The 22929-nt window shown below is 39.0% G+C and overlaps 1 protein-coding gene across 2 annotated transcripts in view; it reads right to left on the bottom strand.

Annotated features, from left to right (window-relative positions):
- Nucleotides 1-22929, bottom strand: part of crhr2 (corticotropin releasing hormone receptor 2) — a 101215-nt gene that overhangs the window by 33103 nt on the left and 45183 nt on the right. For both annotated transcript variants that reach the window (XM_077217333.1, XM_077217335.1), the window contains 5 exons: nucleotides 21899-22016; nucleotides 20787-20940; nucleotides 11675-11735; nucleotides 8144-8216; nucleotides 7493-7578 (listed from right to left, as the gene is read on the bottom strand). In XM_077217333.1, the coding sequence (XP_077073448.1) occupies nucleotides 7493-7578; nucleotides 8144-8216; nucleotides 11675-11735; nucleotides 20787-20940; nucleotides 21899-22016 (492 nt within the window). The remainder of the gene's footprint in view (nucleotides 1-7492; nucleotides 7579-8143; nucleotides 8217-11674; nucleotides 11736-20786; nucleotides 20941-21898; nucleotides 22017-22929) is intronic.

The following is a 22929-nucleotide window of genomic DNA, read 5'->3' as shown; positions in this document are numbered from 1 at the left end:
GATATATGAAATCCAGATGATTTTAACATTTCAAAATGATCGACATCTGAAAGTTTAGTGCATGTACACATCAAATATCAAAACCGCTGGTCAGGTATGAACCGCAGACCAGCAGCTGAATTTTGTTTATTTCTGCTATAATAACTGTGCTGGAGACATCATGCTAATGTCACAGTGTCTGGTTGTGTTCCCTTGTCTATCACTAGAGGTCCTCGTTCTCACGGTGTCCTTCACATTTGACTTCAATTCCCAGCATTCTGTCTGTCACTGTCACTCATCAGTTCATTGCACTCAGCTGTTCCCTGTAATGATTGTTCCCAGCTGTTCTCTGTTAGTCTTGTTAGATGTGTGTATATATTCCCTGTCTGTGTTAGTATGTGTACGGAGTTGTTGTATATTGTCACCACACTTCTGTCGTCTTTGAGCCTTATTCTTGTGTTTGTCTTTTATGTTTTGGATTCCCTTTTTGGATTTTGACCTTTGCCTGGACTGGATTGTGAGTACGGATTACCCTTTAATTAGTGATGGGCAGATCGAGGCTTCGTGAAGCAATGAAACTGTTGAACCAAATGGTCCATATTGTTTCGAGGCTTCGAATCAATCCGACACCCGTCTCAACGGTGACACCTAGTGGTCACTTGCAGGTGTTGATCTGAAACAACTTTGACGAGCCATGAGAATGTTTTTTTTATTATTGTACTTTTCTAATATGTGAATCTTGTAACCTATAGGCTCCTCCCTGTGCATAATGTTATTTTGGTCCTACAAAATGAATATTAATGAAATAAATCAAGCCACAATGTCTCACTTTTTTACATATTTTTATTCAAAAATATTAATTTCTCTGCTGTGGATGGACTTAGCCTACTTCTTTTTTTACAGAATTTCTCCAGCCTATGAAAAAATCCTCTCACAAGGGACACTTGTTGCTGGCATGCAAAGATATTTTTTAGCTAGGACATACAAATGAGGAAAGATTACTGCTCTCTCTTTCCAGTAAGTTAGTGGATCATGAGTTCTGGGGCAAATACGCATCGTTGATGTATTTTTTCACTTCCACTGTGGCATCAGCTGTAGCATTGTGTATCATCTGGGTTTGATGGATACGAGTATCAAAAAGTTCCCATAAACTGTCCTGTGTTTCTACTGGTGTTGATGGTGATGGTGATGATGTTGATGGATACATCTATGCATACCTTGCTTAGATGGCCCAGCAGTGTCAGTAGCAGGCCTAGGTACAGGGGGGATGCCATCCTCTGCACCCTGCAAAATGGCAGGATGAGTGCTCCTCAAATGGCGCATCATGGATGATGTATTGTTGCAGTAGGCGAGCTGCCGATCACAATACACACATCTCACTTTATTTGGGGTTTCTAAATGGAAATGCTCCCACACCACAGATGTACGGCATCTCTTCTGGGGAGCCTCCATTTTATCTGTCTATCCAAATCTATCTAGATATGTATCTCTAATCTATCTATGTAATTAGATATATGTATCTACAATCTATCTATGTATTTAGATATGTATATATAATATGTATCTATAATCTATCAATGTATTTAGATATGTATCTATAATCTATGTATCTTTAATCTAGCTATGTATTTAGATATGTATCTATAAATGTATCTATAATCTATGTATTTATATATGTAGCCTATCTATAATCTATCTATATATGTATCTATCTATCTATCTATTAATCTAGCAGTCTATATATATTTATATCTATGTATCTATTAATGTGTCACTATATGTAGCCTATACTCTGTGTCTCTAGCCTATCAGTCAATGTGTTGTGTAAATTTAAATGTAAGCCTAAATATAACTCGCACTATAAATGTTACTATATCACCAAAAACCAGCTATCTCAAAATCAAACTCCTCTCACAAAAACCCACAAGGTCAATATGCGTTGATTTCACTTTTATACAGATGTGCGATTGTGTGGTCTGTTTCCGACCGTGTCAATCAAACGCTGATTCGGTGGATCACACCTGATGAAACATTTAGTGAAACACTTCGAGGCTTCGTTTGGCCATAGTCACGTGACATGGGTGTTTTGAATCATGCTTCGAATCAGTGTTTCGAAACATCTGCGCTTCGGGATCTCGCAAAGCTTCGGAACGACTGTTTCGTGTCAGCCATCCCTACCGTTAATAAATTACCTGCTATTGGATCTCTCTCTCTTCTGTGTGTGATTCGTGACAGAACGACTCCGTCTGTCCCAGATCCAGCGGTATGTTTCCTTATATCTCTTCCCCAGCCACCGAGCGGGAGAAAAGGGAGTTTTTTAAGGGGACCCGGTTGGTCAAGTTTCGCGGGTCCCGTGGAGGTCATAGTGGAGGAGGTAGTCGGGAGATGATCTCTGTTCTGGTGGTCCCGGTTCCGGTGGTCCTGAGTCCGGTGGTCCGGAGAAGGAGGAGACACAGCCCGTCTGCCCAGTCAGAGACTGTTCACGTTTCGTCTGCCCAGTCAGAGACTGTTCACCTTTCGTCTGAACAGTCAGAGACTGTTCACGTTCCGTCTGCCCAGTCAGAAATTGTTCACGTCACGTCTGCCCAGTCAGAGACTGTTCACGTCCCGTCTGCCCAGTCAGAGAATGGTCACGTCCCGTCTGTCCAGTCAGAGACTGTTCACGTTCCGTCTGCCCAGTCAGAGACTGTTCACGTTCCGTCTGCCCAGTCAGAGACTGTTCACGTTCCGTCTGCCCAGTCAGAGACTGTTCACGTTCCGTCTGCCCAGTCAGAGACTGTTCACGTTCCGTCTGCCCAGTCAGAGACTGTTCACATTCCGTCTGCCCAGTCAGAGACTGTTCACGTTCCGTCTGCCCAGTCAGAGACTGTTCACGTTCCGTCTGCCCAGTCAGAGACTGTTCACGTTCCGTCTGCCCAGTCAGAGACTGCACACGACGGGCAGACGGCACTCGAGCCAGTGAATGGTCTGGCTCGAGTGCCGGTGTCTACTGTTCCTAGAGCCGGAGCCGGTGCCGTCTGTTCCTGAGCCGGTGTCTACTGTTCCTGAGCCGGAGCCAGTGTGTGTTCCTGAGCCGGAGCCAGTGTGTGTTCCTGAGCCGGAGCCAGTGTGTGTTCCTGAGCCGGAGCCAGTGTGTGTTCCTGAGCCGGAGCCAGTGTGTGTTCCTGAGCCGGAGCCAGTGTGTGTTCCTGAGCCGGAGCCAGAGTCTGTTCCTGAGCCGGAGCCAGAGTCTGTTCCTGAGCCGGAGCCAGTGTCTGTTCCTGAGCCGGAGCCAGTGTCTGTTCCTGAGCCGGAGCCAGTGTCTGTTCCTGAGCCGGAGCCAGTGTCTGTTCCTGAGCCGGAGCCAGTGTCTGTTCCTGTTCCCGCCCTGGCCGCCCGAGCAGTCTTCACCTTCACCCTGGCCGCCCGATGGGTCGTCTGCTTCGCCCTGGCCGCCCAGTGGGTCGTCTGCTTCGCCCAGGCCGCCCGGTGGGTCGTCTGTTTCGCCCAGGCCGCCCGGTGGGTGGTCTGCTTCGCCCAAGCCACCCGGTGGGTCGTCTGCTTCGCCCTGGCCGCCCGGTGGGTCGTCTGCTTCGCCCTGGCCGCCCGATGGACCCTGTGTTTCGTCCTGGATGCCCGATAGACTTTCTTTTTTGCCCTGGTTCCCGGTTAAGCCCTCACCCTTTGTTCCTGTCTCCCTTCACGGACCTGGCCCACCATCCCTCCCCCTGATCCTCCACCGTTCCACCTCCCTCCTGAACTCTTGTGTCGTGTGGTCGTGGAGCGTCTGGTAGCCGCTCCGTAGAGGAGGGATTATGTCACAGTGTCTGGTTGTGTTCCCTTGTCTATCACTAGAGGTCCTCGTTCTCACGGTGTCCTTCACATTTGACTTCAATTCCCAGCATTCTGTCTGTCACTGTCACTCATCAGTTCATTTCACTCAGCTATTCCCTGTAATGATTGTTCCCAGCTGTTCTGTGTTAGTCTTGTTAGATGTGTGTATATATTCCCTTTCTGTGTTAGTATGTGTACGGAGTCGTTGTATATTGTCACCACACTTCTGTCGTCTTTGAGCCTTATTCTTGTGTTTGTCTTTTATGTTTTGGATTACCTTTTTGGATTTTGACCTTTGCCTGGATTGGATTGTCAATACGGATTACCCTTTAATAAATTACATGCTATTGGATCTCTCTCTCTTCTGTGTGTGATTCGTGACAGCTAAGCCCTCCATTTCATTTCGTCATGCTAAGCAACTCCCTTGTTACCCTTGAATTGCTAGCAAATAACATAATTTGGCCTCTTATCAAACATGACAACAAAATAAACCTGTGATGACAATGTATGCCAGAAAAGATCTGAAACTATGATTTTCAGAGTGCTATTAAGCACATGCACAAAAATGGGCATTATTCAGCAGGATCGCTACAAAATATTGTTGAGATACTCCGCTATTGTGAGCTGGGGAAAGGCAGAAAACTTCTGCCATCTCTATCATGCCAGTATGGGTATCTGTCCTAGAGTCCTATGACACGGTTTGGATGGTCTCTGTAGACTGAAAACTATGTAAATGCACCTTTTTGTGATACAGGCTACATCATGTTTCACTTACATCTTCTGTTGTGACCCTCAAAACACAAATATGAAATTCTGCCTATGTATAGCACTCACTCACTCACTCACTCACTCACTCAGTCCCTCAATATGTGTGATCATCCACTCAACCATCATTGTGATGGTGAGTTTGGCTGGGGTAAAAAAAAAAAATTCTCCAGAAACGTCTCGGTTACGTATGTAACCCTAGTACTGCCCCCGTTGAGAACCACTAACTTAGAGGTTGAAGAGAGACGGCCCTCGCTCCAACCCATCTTGCAGGAGAGAAGCACGGAGTGACCGAACACCTTCAGGGGTCTTCTTGGTTAGTGAAGAACACCATTCAATGAATAGGTTCCACTTTAGGGCATAAGCATGCCTCATAGATGGTACTCTCGCAGAGGTGATGGTCTCTACAACATGTTTGTGGTAATACCTAGAACCTCCACGTCCCGTATTTCAGGTCTGAACATGGGTGCCAACGGCGCCCCGTCCCTGAGAATGTCTGAGAGGAATGGTCAGGAAGGACTGTTGAGGGGAGCACAAGTTCAGGGAACCAGGTCCGGTTTGGCCAAAAAGGGGCAACTAGCAAGACCTGCTCCTTCTCCTCCCTGACTTAGCACAGGGCTGTGCATGAAGGCTCACCGGGGAAATGCATCTCTGCAGAGGTCCCGGGTCCAGCTGTGTGCCAGTGTCTCTGTGCCGAAGGCTCTCCGCTCAGGGAGTAAAACAACTGGCAATGGGACGAGTACGGAGAGGCAAACAGATGTAACTGTGCGGCCCTGAAGTGGTCCCTTAACAGCTGGTCCGCCTGGGGATGGAGTCTCATCTTTTCCCTTGGCCCCAGGCTGTCGCGAGGCCTAGTTGGCGGTACGATTGAGCAGGGCGGAAAATTAAGTGGAATGAAGTGACCTCAGAAGCTTCTGACTCCAAGGACGAGGTGGCGGGCAATTCTCACCCGCCAATGTTTTTTTTTAAGCGTTATCCCAATCAGTTGAAACGTCGACTACGTCGAACGTGAGCGACTGAAAGGGAACTATACAATAAAGTTAAAAGTATTGGTTCTGATGTATCTAAAAAAAATCCATGCAACAATGAACTTTTGTAAAAAATTAAGAAAAGGAGATTATTTATCCATAATCTTGTCCTCAAGACTCAGACTCACTGCATTAATACTTAGGAAAACAAGTGAAACGCCACAGCAAAGTTTGCAAATGCATCCTCAGCGAACCTCAGATGAAAGGACTCATTTTCTGCTCTGACTGAAGTAAGCGTCGCCCTGAGATACACTCACACTTTAGGAACTCATGCTTGTCAGTGGATTTGAGGTAAAAAAAAAAGGTAGGCTTATTTATATATTTATTTTAAAAAAACTTCAAATCGGTGTAACCTCAAACGACATGACAAAGACTGGTACCAGATTAAAGATTTTGCCTGTGTTCAGAGAAACTGACGGGTTGAGTGTCTACAGAAGTGTCTAGATCACAGACCACGTTTAAAGACATGCCAGTTTCTACACACACTATCAGAAGGGCTCACATTACAATTCAACTAATTACTGTTCTTTTACACTACACTTATATTTTGAAGTGTTTCAATTCAATTGCACCAACAATAAAATATAAGGAATATTTATATCAGAATATGAGAAATGAAATAAAAGCTAATTGAAAATGTGATTGTTTTTCATGCAATAAAATAAAATAAATAAAATGCATTGGGCTGAAATTGCTAATTCTATAAGCAAACACATTTATGTGTCATTTCTCATGCAGAAAATCCAGCTAACCGTTTGAATAAATGACAATTATTATCATGGCACAGTGAAGATGATGCAAAAGATTGCAACTGAAAACAAGTGAAGTTGAAGTCTTTTACTTCAAACATTTCAAATGTTATTAATCTCTGCATTGGAATATCATCATCACATCTGTTCTCTTTTAGTTCATCATCACTCGTTCACGGCTCATTGTCGCTTGTGCATAACACACAGTCTCGCATGTTGGCTTGTCGAATGCTATTTTATAATCCTCTTCATCTTTTGTGGATCTGAGCATTACAGATATTGTGTCAATCTAAAAAAAACTGCATACAAGTAGCCTAAAGTCTTCTGAAGTCAAACAATTTGTGTGAGGACGAGACTGAGTGTTTAAATGTAATTGTAAACTGCTGTTTTATGTAAAAGAGAAGTGTAAAGATGATTCTGTTTCCTAATAAAGAAATAAATGAACAGCATATGCTTTTGAAACTACACAAGGGTAAGTAAATAATGACAGAACAGGGGTGTAACAATATATCGCAATACAAAAATGCAACAGTATGTATTATGTATAGTTCACCCAAAATAAAAATTAATGTTTGAGGAAAAAAATCAAATTTTCAGAGTTTTAGTGTCAGTACTACATTAAACTACTATATATAATGTTGAATATAATGTGTAATAATGCAATGGGGGGATATTTGTGGGTCCTGATAATGGCAAATGTCTGATGTTACCAGTAAAAACTGGCCTTCATTATTTGAAATATATCTAGTCAGTGAAAGAGTGCAAGCATATTCGACTAAAATAATTCAGTATTTTCAGCTTCAGAATCATGAATATTGTTATTCTGGTGTCTCTATTGTCCTGTGCGTTGGGTTTCCAGCACCGAGTCCAAGCCTGTTCATTTACACACACAATGTAATATCAAATTTAGCATTTTAATCAACAGTACATTTTTGTTAACCTTTTACCATGTCTTGGAGTATCGCAATAATATCCTGTAGTGAGTTCAGTGTCATGATACAGTACGTATCGAATCCTGACATGAAGAAATCGCTACACCCCTATGACAGAACTATTCCTTTACTGAACATGATCATGAAACAGGAGAGCATCATTCATCAAACAAACTCTCGCTCTGGAATATTACTGTTATAGTGAGCAGTAGTTAAAGTACTTTACCTGTATTGTATAGTTTCAGATGTGGTCGAGGCCCTCAGCTTTGTCATTAATATGCGCACAATGTTGAACAGGAACACAAAATTGATCTGTATTGGGGAGGAAGAGAAGGGAAGTAGGTCAGTAATAGTGTTCCAGCAAGTGTTTGACATGTTTGAATGAACTCAAAGGTCCCAGAAATCACAATTGCACAATGGCACTTGTGACATATCGAGTGTGGTGAACACTAAATCTCTTTGCTCCTGGGATTTAGGAAAATAGATATTTGTACATATTTCTGGAGCAGCTTGATCTTTCTGCACAGAACATGCAGAGCGCTTATACACTATTGCAGAATGGCTTAAATTAAATACTGTTCTTATAATGCTTTCACATGAAGAAGAGGAAGGGAAAAAGACTCACTCCAGTTCAATAATTCTCTCGAAGCTCAAGCACTTTATCTGAAATTAGCAGACATTGCTATTATGTAACAAGCTGATATTCTGGCGAGGCCTGGCCTACTATTTGCTGATGTTAATAATTATTGAACAGCTCTCTTAGAAATCACATATGGGTATTACGTTTACATTTTGTCCTTTGTAATGCTTGAAGAGTTTTGTCCACTTGGCTTTAAATTCTGACAACCACAAATCTGAGAAAAGCAACAATACTTACTAGGAGAACTAGAATCACGGGCCCCTGATAAATGTAGTCTATGTACTTCCCAGGTTCCTTCCCGAACCAGCATCTGAAACACAGAGCTTTTTTAGCATGTACTCACAGCACAGATAACTATGCTATATATATATATCATTTGGCTTTGTAACTTTAAACCCACAATGTATTCACGGGCACAATGAAATATATACTTTACTGTGAATATCAGTGGGTGGAAGAACCACGGTGGCCATGGAATGGTGTTTTATAATAAACACATACAATACATCACTTTCATATAATAGACTAGCTAAAAAGAAGTTTGTACTTTCACGGAGTCAATGCCAATTTGGCTACTAATGTTTTAAGTTTTAAGTTCAGAACTTCTACTACCCCCTAAAAAAGAAGAAATTAACCAGATTAACTACGTCACATCTTATATAAGCTGAAACCAGATTGGAACCAGAACATTTTTATATTACTCAAATTATAAAATTTGGATTTTAAACATTCATTTCTTCTTCAAACAAGATCCTGTCATCCAGCATCTCCTCCCTTCCTCTTTCATCCTCATCACCAAAAATGTATTTTAGGTGAACAGATCAATACAGTACAAAGAACATGTAGGATGTTGGAAAATAATGTTTTTCTGTTAATCAAATGCTTTTTAATCTTCGCTATTGCTTTAATGCAAATGAACAAGCGTACTGTTATTTGTTGCGTAGTGGCGTGTGTGTTCAAGTTAGCCAGATATGAGTACACAATACACTGTATTTAATATATCATGAGGACTCACGAGTATTTGCGCTAAATCTGCGCAGATTTGGTTCACGCGAACTTCCAAAGCAAAGTGAGTAAATATAATAAGTAACTCGCCAACTTTGACCGCGTTACCCGCCACTGTTGATTTTTGGGTTGGCGGGTGTTAATCTCAAACCCTGGTTACGTCTGAAAGAGGGTTTGTGCTGACTGACACAAGCTGTACAGTTCACTTGCATTACAGCTGCAACACTAAAGACATACAACATATGCAAACTTGTGTCCTAAAAATGAACTACTGTTCAGTGGTGGGCAATATCTAAGTTTTTTTTACTTTGTTACTGTACCTAAGTACATTTTTAAAGTATCTGTGCTTTATCAGAGTATTTTTACTTTGGGAAACGTTTACTTCACTACATTTTAAAGCATAATATTGTACTTTTTATTTCACTACATTTAATAAAACCATGTGATTCCTCATTATTTTGAACTGAAGAAGCGGTCCCACTCAGAGACACATTAGCGGTGTCTGATTCATGAACAAGCTTATGCTTTTAAATGAACCTGTTCAATTAGTTTGCAAATTGCACTAAACAGTCCATTTATGACTTGGAATGATTTGATTGCATTTGTTCTGGATTCAACAGCTCACTGACTCAATGTCTCCTGTTCACAATTCACTGAGTTCCCAAGTCTGACTCACGATCCAATGATCCTGTGAGCTTGAGTGTGTGTGCGACTGATGGTGCGAAAGGTAGGTTACTTACTAATGCCCAATTGAGGATTTATATTGTAAATGACAATCATATCTAGCCACGACTTTCAGTTGTTTGTGAACTAAATCTGCTATAAAACGGCGAGTTGTTTAGGCCAAAGAATGTCTAACGTTACCATCTGAACAGGGTTGGTTTTAGGTAAAAACTAAACATAACATTAAACAACACAAATGAATGTAACTTTCACTACGTCAACTAGCAGTCATTAGAGTATCAGTAGACTGTCTGCTTAATATCCGCTAACTCTTTATTTCGATGCTCCAAACAGACATTATACTGACTGTAAGTAACTTTGCAACTACATCTCAACTTATTCTACTATTCTGAACCTGGTTGACATGTACTTGGAAATTAATGAGAGTTAGTTGACAAGTAGTTGTAAAGATACTTATACTTATAGAATGTCTAAAGTGGGCCAATTTAGTCTTTAAGTAATAACATAATACATGCAAAACACACAGGTATACTACTAGTACATTGATATTAGTACACTTACTATATAGAGTATACTTGGAAAATAAAATGTACACTGATAAAAATGATTTTGTGGTGAAGTAAATACTACAGAAAATAACAATGTAATTTACATGAAAAAATTAGTTCAGACAAGAATTTGAAAATAAATTATATTAAATATTTGTATTACACTTAATTCAATCGTGTAGAAATTTCAGCGTAAATATCAACGTAAGTAAAATTACTCAACTTTTCTGATACTGGTGTTCCCATCATGCACTAGGTCTTGAATAATTAATGAGGTTGATTTTTTACTGTTTTCCAGCTGTATTTACACTATTTGATCCTTGCTTTTGACATTTGGAGTTAATTTTAAATTTAAAATAACACATGCAAACACAAAAACGATCCATCAAATGTTACAGTTATTGTGTATTGTCTACCAAGTATTGAGGTCTCTGCGTTCACATGACAATGATTTCTGAAATGTAGATATGGAGTCTCATACAATATCTATTGTGTTAATTACTTAGATGTTTCTAAGTAAAGCATATACTTTAAAAGTGTGGTTTAATTCAATGTTATATTGTTTGAGTGAAGGGTATTGCAAAATAAACTTCAACTAAATAGATATTACTCAACCTTTTACTAGCCAAGTTAAAATTACTTATTTGTTTACTTAAAATTAATTTGAAGTACTTGAAGGTCCTATGCTTTTCTAAAAGATCAGATATTTTTTTAAAGTCCCCCTGTGGTGAAAATCCAGCTTTTAATGTTGTTTATATGTCTATGTGGTGTTTTAATATGCTTTAAGACAAACCATGTGTAAATTCATAAGTCGACAGCATTGCTGAGTATTTTCTCCTTAAAACTGCAGTGAACCAAAGACCGTCTCAAAAACACGCTTTGAAATCACTGGTGTTTCTGACGTCACAAACTACCTTGTAACCAATCAGATCAACGTGTGATCGTCAACGAGTGGATCTCTGAGTGAGTGAGTGGAGGCGGGGCTCATTTGCATATTCATAGAACCGCGCATACTAAATGAGGCAAGGGTGTCGAGTTACATTCAAGATATTTTAAGGCATGAAGATTTTTTTTTCAAGGCAGAATTTTTTATATGTCACTTTGGTGATCAAAGATGAATTTTAAGAGATACAATTATTGACTAGGAGGACTTTAAATGAGAAAGTTCTTTCAAAATACAATGATTTAGGTCGCTGTGAGTTTTTTTAATCCGCTCAGAACACCAGAGTGCTGAGCCGGGGAGTTTGTTTAGTTTCGTTAGTGCCACCAATGGAAAAGAAGTTACGAACAGGTTCTTATTCTAACATTAGCTAACATAAAAACATTAACATTTATTTACTTTATCTTACATTTTGGCTTTTTAACATATATTTCTAACTTCTCTTACAGTTTTATAAATATTCTACATGTCTGAATTCAAATCACAGGCTCATTCAATGACATCTTTTGCATATACTCTACAATTACCCCGTCATTCACTCCCATCACAGGTTTATTGCACTAAGCTTATTTCTGCAAATCACCAACTTACTGTTCGTTTTCGTTGTAAAGTTTTCCAATGGCCCACACTATAATTATCGGACATGGTATACCTGAAAGAGAGAAGATTGCAAATCACACTTCATGGATAGCAACTCCAGAAACGTGGAACTTAAATTATATATAACCAGTCACCATGAACCAGAGGGAATTTATTGTGATTTTGTTTATGCAAGTGGAAAGAGATGCAACATAACACCGTAGATTAAGTTTAGATTGTAGAAATTCATAATTTATGTATACATATATGTAACTTCCATGTCCAATTTGATGTTTACATGTTGGAACACCATTTACACTAGCATGATAAAGCAGCCAATACTATACTACTTGTTTATGTATATAAGAACATACTATTTATTAAAATCAAGACAAAAACTAAGTACCATTGCTTTTGCAGTTCTATTCGTTTTTATTTGCATATGACATATTACTATATTGCCATTAAGTACATTAATACAGTAAAAAAAAAAGCAAACAAAACCCAGCATATATCTTTTGTTACTACAAACTGTTGTTCTGTATTATTGAACAGGGCATTAGTCCCTTGACTCCCTTCCTATTATGGCCATTAGTCAATCAAGTGCACATCAGGGGTCATGATCATGCAGCTTTAATTTAACAGAGCTGAGTGCTGTCATTTCAGATGTACTGTATTTAATGTGGATGTGGGGGTGTTGTTTGCTTTGTAGTTAGTCCCTCCACCCCCACTAATTCACTTGACTGATTCATGCGTACTGTTTGTGAATATGACAGACGGTTATTATGACATTGACGAGGTATTGAGATAATCATGAGTTTCTGCGTGGCTTGTTCCTCCCTCGATCACATTCAAGCCATGCTACAGAAACACTGTCATACTACATTGGGCTCAAGCCAGTAAAAGACACGCTGCCTCGCTGAACAGTGTAAATGAGGGATTTATACAACAATCAATCTCACACCTCGCAATATGCTGTGTACAGTTAATTGTTGTCTTTTTCTTTTGTGTGTCCTCAGAGAAGACAGCACTATATGCATCTTATAAATGAAAAAAATTGGCCTATATCTGGCCTTTTTTCCAACAAAAGAAACAAACAATAGAAACAGTGGTTGAAGGCACTTTATGGCCACGTTCACACAACACCAGAATACAGTTCTCAGTCCTGTATTTGAGTCCTTAATAAGGTTACGTTCAGTTTGGTTATTTACATGAGTGACGACCGTATTCTATAACCGTACACACACTCATACATTTTCAAAATGTCTTTGTCAATCCCAAAAACTAACGGTGTGAACGTAGCGTTGTCAGTGTTGGCCTTTTGATCTGCTCTCACAGTTAATCAGCCAAGCCACAGAAGTAACAGTCTTTTGACTGTAGTATAATTTCCTATCAGCTCTCTTACAGCTCTGAAAAAGCCCCAAAATCCTCTAGTCCCACACACAGACACATTTAGCATGCTTGTAAATATTATGTGGTACACTGGCTCCACAATAATCTCTCCTGCAGTTTCTTTTAATTGTATTAGTGCCATAATGTTTCAAGTACTTGTAAGTTTAGATTACTGCAACTCACTTTACTGTGGTATTTCCAAATCTCGAATTGCTCGTCTCCCACTGGGCCAAAATGCAGCTGCCAGATTTCTTCACAAAGCCGTAAATGTGATCACATCGCTCCAATACTGAGGGCTCTTCATTGCCTGCATATTCAATTCAGAATCGATTTCGAAATTCTCTTATGTATAAATCTCTACAGCTCCCATCTTTCTTTATGAATTGCTGCATCCCTATATCCCATCCAGAAGTCTAAGATCCCGTGACCAGAAGCTTCTTCTCGTCCCACACAGACTCAATCGTTGAGCGGATCGAGTTTGTTCAGTGGTTGAGCAACGGCTATGGAGTAAAGATTAGACTGGCACATTACCTGACTATTTTTAAGTCTCTTTTAAAAATAAACATGTTCTCTCTGGCCTAGTAACATCTCATTTTCATTATTTTATCGTGGTTTTCTGTCAGTACTTTCTCTTTTAAGAGTTTAAATTTGATTTGATGTGATCTTGTTGTACAGGACTTTGGTCAGTCTTGTGGCTGTTTATAAATGTGCTCTATAAATAAACTGAACTTGAACTTGAACTTGGACTACTTCATGATGTGACAACAAGATTGTTTAAGCAGATATGCCATCTGTTAAAAACAATGCAATTCTCTAATGTTCAAAGGGTAATGTTGCTCAGTTTTATGGGAGGGCCCGTCCTATAAATGCTTGTAATGTAGGTATGATCCTTCAAAGAGCACTGAACTTGGCATTGGCATGACATGGAATAACCCAATATCAAAGCCACCAGCCAGAACTGAAAGGTGGGGTCTAAGACTTCAGAGTTGAATACCGAGAAGGAACTGACAATCCAGCTGACTTTATTTCCAGACATTGTGTCCTGATGAGAAAGAGCACAGAACAAGGGTATCAAAGTAGCCGAGGAATATGTCAACTTCACTGCACTGCAAGCAACGCCGAAGGCCATGACGCTCGAAGAGATTGAAATAGAGACAGAAAAGGATGCTGTTTTTCAGTATTTCTGCTAACACACAGGAAACAATTAACATTGATGATACCAGACCCTGAAGAGAAAATTACACAGGGAGTGTAGACAAGGAGAACAGAACCAGGTGTGTGGAAACTAATCAACAGGGAAACTAACAAACCGAAACAGAACAGAACATCATAAACACGTGACACATTATAGAAAACTAGGGGAGTAATGGTTTTTGGTGAAAAAATCGAATCGCACCGTTCTCCACCCATGTTTCGACACACACTTGCACTGCGGTTCATCTCAAATCTGACGACTCGTATAATATGGTTTGCTGAAAGTAGCAACGTGGTTACAGACAGAGAGAGTTCGTCGATGGATACGTTTTCTGGCTTCCCGATACGTTACAACAGTGATGATCAAAAAGCGTGGATAAAACAGTCAATCTTTGTAAACTTTGTTCAATGCGAGTGCCGTATGCTCTTGTAACGCACGAGAGCAGGCGAGACCTGAACAAAAACTGAACCGGGAGTAATTTTAACCATTACAACCCTAATAAACACGTTATGTTGAAGGTGACGCCCTGCCCTCACAGTGTATGTGTGTGAGTTCTTATATTCACGTCTACATCCTTATAGACGGCTTTACAAACATGCATGTGAGAGCGACACAACTAAAAACAATCTCAAAATTATTTCTATGGTTTTAAATGTATATCTGTTTCCTTCTAAGATATCATTGAACAAACATGCCTTGTGTAGTAACACATAAAAAAAAGTATATATTATATAATTTTTTTTTTTTTCAGAAGAAACTTTGTGTCATGTCAGGACAATAATCCACAACCTCAAATAAGAAGAGGAATCAGACTAATCATAGTTGGTGGCTGAAAATTTGCTAAAACATTTTACCATTTTACCTTTTAGTATGCATGCTGTAAACTTGGCTTAAAGTACTTAATTAACCCGACTACGCCACCTAGGTTACTTCTCCACCCAGGAAAATAAAATAAAAATACCCCAAAGAATGAAACCAAAATGAGTTACAATAATATGAAGGACCCTGCTGGTTCGGATTGGATTAAAGACAGAGACGTGACTTTCCAAAAACGATACAAAAATGTATTTCACAAAAAAAAAAAAATCATTATTCTAAAACATTCTAAAAATGAGTCTCTTGCCCAGTTTACCAATACAATACCCACAGTTAATAAGAGACCATAATAAACCCAACTATAACAGAAGGGACAAACCACACAGCAAATCAGTGAAGAAAGCTTCTTAAAGCAAGTGCTAAACAAAATAAAGGAACAATACCAAAAGAAAAACAAATACACTCTCCCCTTCTGTTAAGCTTCAGTATCACAGTCATTGAGCATACACATGTGGATATACACTGGCAAAGAAACTTGCCATACCAACAAAAGAAAGCGCTTGGCGCTGCATTGAGCTGAGTGTATGATAGGACCCAGAATTGTGTAGTGATTTTAGGTTTAAGTATAATTTCATGCTATCCCCTGCCTTACCCATTATCCAGCAAACACGAGCAGTCACTAGCCACGTTTCCATTACAGAAGTGCGCAAAACTTTTGCGATATTTTCTAAATGTCGATAAAAAACCATTGTGAAATCACAGCGTTTCCATTAACCGATGTTATACGACTGAAACGTAATTTTTTCCTCTTCCGATAATTGTTCCAAAAATCATGGCAACGGATGTTGGTAGGTTTATGTAAGTTGTGTTGTGTGAACTAGGCATAATGGAAACACGGCTAATATGTCAGCTGAATATTTTTCTATTATTCTCCAGAATTATGTGTTACTTATATTGAGGCCATTATCCGTGCCGTTCCGAATAAGATATTGGGCTTCGGCAGATCCCTAGATCTGAGGTTGGCAGCTGAGGCTTCCCGGCCGGAGGGCTGTTCCTGATCAGATGGCCCAGAATGGGAGGATCCTGCAGAAATGCATTTGCCTTTTCTCACACTGTCCTCCAGATATGTTAATCCAGCCATGTTTATCGATTCAGGGTAACGGCAGATCAGTGTGTCTTCTTGCTTGAGCTCTGGGCGGTGATGCCTTTCCTCAATCTGTGCTCGGATTTGGCAGAGCAGAGGTAGATATGTTCGCCTCGAGTGAAACGAGCCAGTGCCCTTTTTAGTTCTCTCTATCTCCTTTATCACTATGAATAAATTCTCCGAGTGTATGTGTCCCTCTTGCATGCCTTTCCACCAATGAGTCTGCCTCCAGCAGAGCTTGCGAGAGTGTGAGAAAACAGTGTGCATATCCTGTTGGTCGCAGTCTCGTATCAGTACCACATAAATCAGAGATTTCAATTAGAGCAGATCTACTTTCCAAGGCTCAGGGCAATATGTGATATTCCCAGCCTAAAATGTGGAAACTTTGGGTTTGACCTTTGAAAGGGCCTCTTGTGTTCCCCTTGTCTTGGGTAAACTCTTGTTATTTCCTGTTCTGTGCCATGTTTTGTAGTCATTTGTAGTTTTTCTTGTTTATTAGTCTCCACAGGTGTCTCTGATTAGCCACGCCCCCTTGTTATCTTGTTTGCCTGTGTATTTAAGTCCTGTGTCTAGTTCAGTCTTTGTGAGTTCTTGTTATTGTATGTTGGTTGTTCAGTTCCCGTGTCCTGTTTCCCTAGCCTGAGTTTGTCCAGTTTTGAGTTTGGTTAGTAAAGTGTGCTGCTTGTGGATCCTGCTTCCTCCTATGATTCAACCACATCGTTACATTAATAAGTTCTGGGGTCTCATTTATAAAACTGTGCGTAGGATCCTTGCTAAAAGTGTACGTGCGCCAGAAAGCCAAAAATGGTGTAAGCCAAAAAATATTCAGACTTATAAAACCGTGCGTACGCCAGAACCTGCACTAAATTAACTTTATAAGCCCCAGTCAGAGGAAGATAGTGTTGACATGCGTCTCCACCTCGAAATAACCATATATGAGCTTACAACGCCTCGTTTTACTGTGCATATCCTCATCTGCATATCATTTGCATATGATTACTCATCCACGTGATAACCTGTTTAACGGTACAAGACATTAGGAGAATATGAGATACGGATGTGCGTCACATTACATTGTTAAAAATCATTTAGTAGCCTATCCTTGCCTTGTTTTGGAATAAATAAATAAAATAAATAAAATTCATTTCAGAGAGAGTTGTCTTCAATCTTTTCCACTGACCCAATAGTATTTTTAATTGCTTTATATTTTTAATTGTAACAAATAGGCTTTATTGTGCATTATTGAGAGCGCAATTTGGACCCGTCGCCCGTCGGATCCGTTCTGGCGTTCTTTCAGGAGAATTGTTCTGCCTGTGCTGTTATAATTAAGGTGTATGTGTTATTGCTGCTGAATATGCACCAGGTGGAGTTTTTTACGGGAGGCATTCAATTGCTCATCGTTTCATGTGTGGGACGATAAGCTTAAGAGCAATCTGCACTGCTCGTGTTTGTTCTGGGAACTTATCTATATTCCTTGAAGGTTTAATGTTCTCAGTTCAGACCAGTTGAGTCAGCGTCTGTTGCTTCTTCTCAGTTTATCTTATCTAAGTGTGCGTCTTTGGAGGACATTTGTGTGGAAGCAGACTGGGCCTTTCCGCACACTTGGACGTGATTGTTTTATATTAGGTGTCCTTATCTACTATGACTGCTATAAAAAAAGCACAATGTACTTATTCTGTTCATACTGAAGTGCAAAACTGTGGTGCTGCCAGTGAAGTGGGAGACGGGTAAGGGTAGGACAGGTTTGGTGGAATGGGTCGGATTGAAGGTTAAGGGAACGTCGACTATTGATGCAATTACAGAAATAAACTACATCATGCAGGTTTTTTAAAAACATAAGTACAGTGTAAAACATGTATGTACATATGTTAATACATGGTCATTAAAGACACCTAATATAAAAGTGGGACCATATGCACTCAATGGCCACTTTATTAGATCACCTGTTCAACTGCATTTTAAAGCATACATCTAATCAGCAAATCACATGAGAGCACCTCATGTAGACATGATCAAGATGATCTGAGTATTGCTGCTGAACATGTCCTTTCCTTTATGACCAGTGGACCATCTTCTGATGGACAATTCTAGCAGGATAATACGCCATTTTACAAAGCTCAATCATATCAAGAAAATTTCACCAGTCACCAGATCTCAACCCAATAGAGCCGCTTCGAGAGATGAGCAGACGACTAATCTGCAGTAACTGTGTGATGCGATCGGGACAATATGGAGCAAAATCTCAAGGAAATGTTCCAGCACCTTGTTGAATCTGTGCCACGAATATATATATATATATATATATATATATATTCTATGTGTAAAACACATACAACACATTTGTAAGGCCACCCAGAGTATGTGATTACGAGGTTTCAGTTGCTCCTACCATTTTTAAAAATTTCGAATAAATTTCAGAAAAAAAGTTATGTTCACTACATATTCGTCTTTGTCTCTTGCTTCCTCATTTCCCCAGTCTCGGTCTGCCTCTCGGGCTCAGAGAAGAGTTAAGACTGGAATACACTGCAAGGCTTTTGCCCAAATTTTCGCCCCAAATTGCAATCTGGGCAAGTCAGTGCTAGTTAAATAAAGCTAAAAATATGAGTCTGTGCCATCATACACTACATCATCTTTTGTGAAATCTGCAGACTGGCTGTGATTTTCAACAGTCGGACTTGACAGATAATACAAAGACACACAGACTCAGATTTCATCCAGTTGGAGGATAACATGAGATTTTGAAAATACTGTCACAATTCAGTTTAATTATGGCTCAAGCCCCGGAGGGTTAGGCCAAGCAGTGAAGGTGCTGTAGCCCCTATTGTAAGTGTTATTATTATTATTATTATTATTAGGGCTCCACTATTACAGTAGTCACCAGTCTTTCGCTACTCCTGCTTCAGATTTGATCCAGTTCTCCCCAATACTGATGATCAATGGACCGAGCCGCACAGAACTGACTGACAGGATTGCCATGTAAGCTAACCTGTTCATTATTTGGTTCACTATCAGTTCATTATAGTTCACTTGAGTAAATTTAGAGAAAATATTGGTCAAAACAGCATGCCGCTAACACAAAATTCTGTTTTTAATTGTAGCTTAAGGCTGTCAATAGATTAAAATTATGAATAATGTTTGCATGTTTTGTATTTAACGTGATGTAAATTCGCTGATATTTGCCACAGTTTCTTTCAAATTACAGTGCTCTAATGTCAAATATGACTCTTTCCAATGACGGAAAACAATATACAAAACTGTTAATAATGTTTTGTTGTGTTTTACTGAAGCAGGGTCAGACATCAGGGAGTTGGGCCAAAATTTAAGATATGGTGGCAAAAATGCCCCTTGAATGAGTTATTTTATATTTATAACATATGATATCAACCAGTATTTCCATAATATCAGCGCGATTGCAAATGTGATGTTGGATTTATACAACAGTTCAGTAAACAAAGAGTGAATACTGTGATAAGTGACATTTTAGACATAAAATTGTCAATATTCTCAGTTTTTCCTCGATTTCTCCAAGGATGATAGCTACAGAAAAGCCAAAGCAAAAGAGTTATGCGTCTCTGTGGAGAACGAATGAACGAATCGGCTCAGTGATTCAGTGACCAAGTTGCTTCATTCCAGAATGAATCAGCCATTTTGAATGAATCTGTTGAATGAACGCTTTTATGGATCATTCATTAAGACAGTGAATCATTCATTTAATTTCATAATTAAAAAAAACACATAATTTTTCCGCTTCTCATTTTTTCAATATTAAAAAATGGTGGGAAAGTTAATTTCTGTCGGTGATATTCCATAAAAAAATATATAATCAAAGTTAAACATATGAGATTTATAATAGAACCAATGCAATTAATGCAATTATCTTCAAAAAATGTTGTTATGCAAAATTGTATTAATAATAAATACGTACTGAAATAAATCATAGGATTATTATTATTAATATTACAGTATACATGTATAATTAAGAAAAATAAATAATGTTGAGGCCAATATAAACTCTACTTTTGTTCAGTTTGATATTTTGACTGGACTTGCCAGGTTCGTGTGCACTGCGACTTGAGTCTTGCTCGAGACTTGAACACGTGTGATTGCTCTGATGGTTAGCACGCTGTAACTAATGCTTCTGTGTGCTCAATGTCTTTCCTCTATGTGTCGTCCTGCAACACACAGCAGGAACCTGAACACAGGGCTGCGGGTTTGACAATGTGTGATAGTCAAGTGCACTGTATTCATCTATTACACATACATTGAGATTTTCTTTACCAAAACATCATTAAAACTGTTTGTTAATTCTCACATTGAACCTTGTAAATCTCGCCTTTATGTTTGGGTGCTTGAATCTTGTGTTCTGCAATATCTGTACCATTTCTATTTCTGATTGGAGTGAAAACATTTTTTTCACAGGTTTCACTCTAATAAAGTCACATGACACACAGAAAAGTTCCAAATGAAACAAAACTTTGTTTTTAATCTTGGCTGAGTAAACCGCTTCCTTCCTCGCAGCTAATTTAGATGATTAGGCCTTTCAGACTGACTACACTTATGTAGAGAAATCCACTCACACCATCCGATGAAGAGGAAGACCCATTTACGAAGCTTGTCTGTGGAATATGTCATCACAATCGCCGTGTGGAGATAGCAGCCCTCCACAAACATCCAGAAAAAATTGGTTACCACAAAGTAATTATAGATTGTTGTTATAAGACGGCACCAGGGCTATACAGAGAGGAAGAGAAAGGGTGTTAATTGAGGTGAACTCTTTGGATGTAGAACTTTTACTTGATGCTAACAGGAATTTTATTCTAGCTCTTAAAACAACATCATACCCCAGATTTCTCAAATATTTCATAAAAGTATTTTGCAAGGTGATATATTATTGCAAATATTGCAATATTGATATTGCAACTGGAATATAATGTCAAGCCAAACTGTGTTGTTGTTATGCACAACATGTTCAACAGCCATTACTACAAAATGGTTACTACATAATACGTTTCACAGATTTTCATAAAATTATTATTCAATTTAAAGTGATATACTTCTCCTAGGATATACGTTATAGTCCCTGAAACGCAAACAACAATAACATTTTGACTCAGTGGATGCTTCAGTGTTATTGACAGTAGCGAGTGAACTGGTGTTCGGCATCATACTGTAGTTGTTAAGGTTCATTTACACTTCAGAGTCAGACAGTCATGACATGCTTCCTTACAAAAATATAACTGAATTTGTATTCATCTGAAGAAAGAAAGTCATATTCATCTAGGATGGCACGGGGATGAAATTATCAAATTTTAGTTTTTGTTTGGACTATCCCTTTAAATTTGCTTACTCCAGTAATGTGTATAATGAAATATTTTGATTATGTTGTAATCATGTTAAAAAAAGCAAAATCCCGCTCAACTATCACATTGTTACTGTCTTGTATCCTCTCTTCAGCGGACAGAAAGATGGATAGAAAAATGCTGGCAGTTTATACCAGCAGACAAAAATGAGTTTTTCCAGAGAATCAAAGAATCTACTTCATCCAATATCTCCAGATACTTTTTTTCAGAGAAATTTTGAAACAATATGGTGAGAAATCGTCTGCCAAAATCGTAAATGTAAATGTTCAAAACCTGCTGATCTGTTTTCATATTAATAGGCTGAAATGTAGTTTAAAAGTGCTTCATACCTCATTTGTCTCATAAATGTTTTGGTCAATCAGTTGAAGCAAAAACCACATTACATTCCTCAGAATGAAGGTCGTAATTAAGTTCCAGTGGATTATGTTGCGAAGGCATCGGATGCTCCTTGAATTTAAAAAAGATGAAAAAAAACAAACAATCATTTTATTTTAATTTCAGCAATTACACCGTGACACCGTTTTAGCATTGCATGAGCTGATTATGGAAATACATAAGCATGAATATGGGACAAAGAGCAAAGAGGAGCTAGAGACACCGCTAAAGGATTCAAAGACTTCAGATGCAAAAAGTCCATCTGACATTTTTTCTTTTAAGTTAAGCATTTTTATGTGATTAATTTTACTCTAATCAGTGACATTTTTGAAAATAATGCATTGCAAGAAATGACTATTAAACTTCCTGAACCCTAAACATAGAAGCCTGATAAAAATGCCCATTTAAAAGAAATGTTCAGTAACCCTTTCAATGAGGTCTGCATATTTAAAAAATGACTTGTTTAATTTCATCAATTCTTCAAGTGATTCATATGTTTATTGTACACAACACTGACTGTGTTTTGAGGATCTGTCCTCAGATTTGGATCAAGCAATGGCATGTGTTTGAGCTGGGACTTTGTGTTTGACTCGATGGGGGGTGTCGATATTTTTGCTATTCTGTGTAGTGATTCTCAGTGGTGCAGGAATTATTACACTGTAAAGATTACAATGCATTCATAATGACATAATACAGCTTGGAATTCATTATCTTCCATAAATAACTGTCACGTGTGAGTGACAGAAGACTAGAGCGCTGGATATAAACTCACTGAGCTCAGATCAGTTACGCAGAGCGCTTCTCCTGCTCTATCAAATGAAGAACAGCGCAGATCGCTTGATCCATACACACTCACACTCGTATGATATGGGAACATTAAAGGATCTGAGGTGAAGATAGCTGAAAACAGACACCACCATGTACACTGATAACTTAAAGTGGAAAACAATGTGCGATAGGTACACACACCGGATATTACACATTT

This window comes from Siphateles boraxobius, unplaced genomic scaffold, assembly GCF_051911475.1.
Source record: "Siphateles boraxobius isolate OS27281-9 unplaced genomic scaffold, OSU_SipBor_1 72, whole genome shotgun sequence".
In the NCBI taxonomy this organism is placed as follows: domain Eukaryota; kingdom Metazoa; phylum Chordata; class Actinopteri; order Cypriniformes; family Leuciscidae; genus Siphateles; species Siphateles boraxobius.
Note: the sequence above shows the minus strand (reverse complement) of the source record. Positions and strands in the feature narration are given on the sequence as shown.